The sequence below is a fragment of the Rhincodon typus genome, chromosome 11 (genome assembly GCF_021869965.1).
Source record: "Rhincodon typus isolate 14 chromosome 11, sRhiTyp1.1, whole genome shotgun sequence".
NCBI classification, from domain to species: Eukaryota; Metazoa; Chordata; class Chondrichthyes; order Orectolobiformes; family Rhincodontidae; genus Rhincodon; species Rhincodon typus.
The window spans coordinates 22089209-22094426 of record NC_063342.1 but is presented as its reverse complement, the minus strand read 5'-3'; the positions used below and the strand labels follow the sequence as shown (position 1 = coordinate 22094426).

Genomic DNA, 5218 nt, shown 5'->3' with positions numbered 1-5218 from the left:
GTCCAAAACAAGTTCATTCATCAATATAGCCAAAGGTCAAGTTATTGAGTTCCCGGTTCATACCAATTGAAGTTCCCGTCATTATATAATATAAATTTCCATGAATCCCAGGATAAGAAGTATTACGACCTCACGAACTTATTCCATAATATGGGTTAGAGAGAGCAAGGAATTAATTAGCAAGCAACATTATTTAATACGAGGTTTATACACTGTAGAGGCAAACTGTAGCGTCACAGCTCTACACCATTTCACTATCCTCAAAAATATTCCTACTCAGACTCACTCCCCCATATCCCCATCCACTCACTCGCATCCTCACTCAGACTCACTCACAACCCGACTCAGAGTCACGCACATCTCCACTCGGACTCACTGAGTCACAATCCCACTCACACAACCCCACTCACAGACTCACTCACTCACAACCCCATTCACAGACTCATTCACTCAAATACCAACTCTCAGACTCACTCATATCCCCACTCTCAGACTCACTCACATCTCCACTCAGCCTCATTCACATCCCACTCACGCGCGATATGTTAATTATGCATTCATTTCTTAGAAGCGAAGCAACACAATAAATGCAATAACTGTCCCCTAGTTCGACCACGTTTGACCTCCCGGTGCTTTAGTGGCCACTTTTTATACTGTTTGATTTCGATATCAAAGCTTCAGTGAGAAAGTGCCGCACAGTCCGTGGTGTCTGTCTTTGATGAAATGTTAAAGTGAGGTCCCATAGGCATGAGGTGTGGTGTGGAGACAGAGACCCAGAGATCCGACGGCACGAAATGTAAAAGAGCAGGGCACTCACCATCAACATCAATAAAATATCCGTGGAACCAACGGATTACTATCCAAATATTCTACTGTAAACAAGTGACCTGGAATAAAACCCTGGGTTCGGGGAGCTTGCATACAGCTCTACCCCATGTGCTTTTTGTCAAATTGGCTGCACATATGATGAGGAAAGAAAATTTGAACGTTTGACAAGGAAAGGAAACACTGAACTGTTCATACCATACTCGGATCTCAGTAACGCGGATTTTACGAGAGAACTACACAACCATGTGTGATATTACTTATTGAAATTATATTAAACGATGTTATTGGACATCAATGAACTTCTGATAAACTCATAATGAGGTGTCCACAAATATTTGTTACAGTTCAAATTTAATTAGTGATAGATATCCAGAAAACAAACCAAAGAAAATCGAGCAGATCAAAATGACTCTCCAGCTACTCCGCGCGGGGTTGTGTAAATGTCTGAAAGTGTATATTTGTTGTTTCTGAAGTTTTATTTATTTCAAATATTTGCGGGGCTGGTCACAGCGGGATAGTTCTATCCTCTGCCTCACCCACGCGCGCGTTCGCAGCGTATTTCGGCAGGTTATAGCGTAATACCCCGGGCAGTAGCTGTCCTGGGAACATACCTCATCATCCACTTTCCTCCCTCAATTCCTCTTCCTCACACATGCACCAAGAGTCGGCCCATTGGGACAGACCGGTTAGAGGGAGCGGGTGGAGTTGGGGATGGGGTAGAGGGATGGCGCCGGGGCAGGTATGAACTTAGCCCTTACTTTTATATATATATTTTTAAAAAAGTCTTGATAATAGTTACAATATTTCCCGCCAGCAAGCAGGATGCAACGAATGAAAACAAAACGCCGCTCACACCGTTCAATATGTTTGTCATTTATAGTGAGGAGGGTCACTGGACCCAAAACGTTAACTCTGGTTTCTCTCCACAAATGCTGCCAGACCTGCTGAGCTTTTCCAGCAATTTTTGGTTTTTGTCGCGACTTACACTTACCGCTTTCGATCGTTCCGGATAGACCTGCAAACGTAAAAAAAATCAACTTGAATTTTAAACCTATTTTCTTTGTATTTTGACCCGCTTGTATTTTATTTTAATTTGCCTTCCTAGTTTATTTAGATTTCAATATCTCCCATCGAGAAATAGGAATGGAGTGTATAAAATGACGCCAATAACCGCAGACACAGCCTGAGAGGGAGGCGGCGCAAAGGTGAAACTTTTTGGGCGCCACAATTGGAATGGAAACAATGAAGAATAAGACGTTCGAGGCTGTTTAAAGTGGTGGTGTTTGTCGTGCTATGTGCAGTTGTTGCTATCCTGCTGTGCCTTCCCCCACGCCAATAAAATTGTTAAACTCCCCTCCCCACCACTATCAGCTCCAAACCCCAGACTCAAGATCGTTTCTAAAAACCGAAAGAACTGCGGATGCTATAAATCGGGAACAAAAACAGAAGTTGCTGGAAAAGCTCAGCAGGTCTGGCAACATCTGTAAAGAGAAATCAGAGTTAACGTTTCGGATCCGGTAAGTTTAACTCTGATTTTTTTTCTTCACAGATGCTGCCAGACCTGCTGAGCTTTTCCAGCAACTTCTATTTTTGTTCAAGGTTGTTTCTGATGGGAAGTTAGTCGAAGATTTTAGCTCACGTTCCTCCTTTGCCGGAAGCTGAGGGGCCGTCACCTTTTGTCCGCTTTTCTTCTCACTCGTCTGGCAATCGCTTCCTCGATTGTTACATCCAACGGTAATATCACAGTGCGAGAAAAAAATGATGCTTCTAACAGCAGCGCGCCGTATCGCAGTAAAACACCAGAACAGAGACAAGTTGACGGGTAGTGAACGAGTTGAGTCGATAGCGGAATAGGTATCGTTTCCCCAATACACTCCCTCCGCCCCCTCCCTCAAGCTTATCTGAATGATAAAGAAATATGTGATATTATTTAGGTAATCCCCACTCTCAAACCGATAGTCACTTCGGCCTGAGTGAGCCTGATTTTTTTTTACATGCGTTGATGGGAAATTCTGGTCATTATCCCGTAAGTATGCAAAAAATAACCTAACAAACACAGTCTTCCCCCGCCCCCCCCCAAAAAAACTTTAAATTCAAAACAAGCACATTATGTATTTTTTTTATTTAATTTTAAAATCTCGACAGTTACTCGATCACACTTTTTTTGTCTTTGAACGGAATAATAAATATTATTTAGCACATTTCCTTACAAAAATAAACAGATGGAAAGCATTTTTTGCTTTATATTTTTTTTCTTCATTTTTTTTTCTCGCGAATGAGAAACAAGAGACTTTCGGTAAGACGTTACAGGTGGCTGATCAGATGAAAAACGAAATAACACGCTGGGTAAGGAGTTGTGAACCGCAGGACAGGAGTTAAACTGAGTTGAAGTGAGCTGAACAGCTACCGACACTGAGGGGTTGCAGTGAAAAAAAAGATCCACAGTAAACGTTTCAGTGAAGTCAGCCAAACCAACGAAACACAAACAAATATATTCACAAAGCCCTGGGGACGGCAAAGTACTTTATAACGGTAGTATCACACTCCAATTACCTTTGTTTCATCAAGGTGAGCGGCTATTTTTACAAGTAAGGAATACAAAATTTGTCTTTCTAGATTCAGGGCTGAAGTATTCCAAGAACATTTTTCCCCCAACCGATTCAATGCTGTACAGATTACTGCACCGAGCAAAAACAAGTCCCAAAGTCTTTACATTAAGTCCCACACACGGCTCCTTAAAGTTGGTCAGACCAGAGGACTGTTCTTTGTAAACATATCGCCTCTTTCCTCTTTCTGGTTCGCGGTCGTTTCACAGAAGTCAAAATGAATAGCAAAGTCTTTCCTACGTCGGCATTTCACGTAATGTCCCACTAGCACTGGCCGGAGCGCAATGCTGCGGTTAAAATATTGCCTATTCCGGGGAGCCATGATCGGGATTTTGCCGGCGGCTCAGTGTACAGTCAAATTCACCTGCTAGCAAGATGCAGTATCCCCTTTCCCCCGTGTCTCCGTCTGTTGCGATGATACATCCAGTTGACCCCCTCCCCCCCAAAAAAAGAGGGGAAGGGAAGACCGTGTTAACATTTCTTGATCCGTTTGCGATTTAAATAAGCGAGAGGCGAAGGGGGTGAGGGTTCGGTAACAAAAAAAAGGTTACTGCAACTTTCACATAGATACATAAGGATACTAGATAATAAAAAGGGACAAGTTCATCACAAAGATGGGGAATTAGAGCAGTCACGTTGCTTCATTCTCACCTTGGCTGAGTGACTGGGAGCGGTCGGAGGAGTCCAGTTCCTACGCTTCCTCTGCTTCACTTGGTGTCTGAGGGTAACCGGGCCATGCCAGCGCTGGACACATGAGGAGGCGGCGGTACCTGGCACATTGTGCACGGGCACGGCATGCCAGCCCACTGCTGGAAACCCGAGGCGGCAGCGCCCGCCGTCTTCAGGAGGCTGCCCGGGGCCCGGACGGCGGCGGCGGGTGAGAGGCTAGCACCGGCTAGAGGGGCCGAGGTGACGGCGGGGACCATAGCCGGGTGTGGGAGAGGGTGAGGGCCGTGGGAAGGCGGTAGGGCCGGGCCGGCTTGGCAAGCCGGGGATGGATGGAAGTTGCTGTGGTGTCCGCCGTAGATCTCGCCCAGCAGCCGCTTCATTTCCTCCAGAGAGCTGGTCAGCATCAGGATGTAGTTCCTGGCCAGCAGCAGCGTGGCGATTTTGGACAGTTTCCGCACCGAGGGGCCGTGGGCGTAAGGCATGACTTCCCTGAGGCCGTCCATGGCGATGTTCAGGTCGTGCATCCTCTTGCGCTCCCGGCTGTTGATCTTCAGCCGGAGCTGCTGCAGCTCGGACTCGCTCATCTGCTTCTTGTCCTTCGCCCGAAGCGGCTCCCTGGGCCGACCCTGGCCCCCTCGGCCGCACTCGCTCTGCGTGGACGAGACCGTGCCAGAGAATCCCGAGGTCGGCTCGTCCGACAGGAACAGATCCGGGGACGACGGCTGGCTCGATATCAGACTGGCATCAGAATCCATTCGTCAGCTCTGGAGCCGGGGACGAGAGGGGGAGGCGGGTGTCTGGGGGGTGTGGGTACTACCAGATCAAGAAGTTCAAACTTGCTTGTGGGCAGCTCATACATACAACAGGGTGTCTGTGTGCGTGTGTTGAGTGTGTGGGCTCCTACTCCCTACTTCTCAGGTAAAATGTTATCAGGCTTTAGTGTGGCCCGCCTTTTTGGGGCTCTCTCCACCCCCCCTCCCCTCGTATTTTATAGGGCGGACCATCGGCGATTGGGAGAATCTCTTGCATTGTTTCTGGCACCGGGATGTCCAATCGTCACAAGGTAACCAAGTACTGAATGGGGGTCTCCTCCAATACCGGGAGATGTGGGAGGT

At 47.0% G+C, this 5218-nt stretch overlaps 1 protein-coding gene across 1 annotated transcript; it reads right to left on the bottom strand.

The window, feature by feature from the left end:
* Positions 1-4141: 4141 nt before the first annotated feature.
* LOC109912381 (oligodendrocyte transcription factor 2-like) lies at positions 4142-4858 on the bottom strand. The gene has a single exon (XM_020511805.2). The coding sequence runs from the start codon at positions 4856-4858 to the stop codon at positions 4142-4144; it is 717 nt and encodes a 238-aa protein (XP_020367394.1).
* Positions 4859-5218: the final 360 nt, after the last annotated feature.

Excerpts from the sequence above, each read along its gene's own strand:
- LOC109912381 (XM_020511805.2), bottom strand. The coding sequence starts at position 4,858 with ATGGATTCTGATGCCAGTCTGATATCGAGCCAGCCGTCGTCCCCGGAT.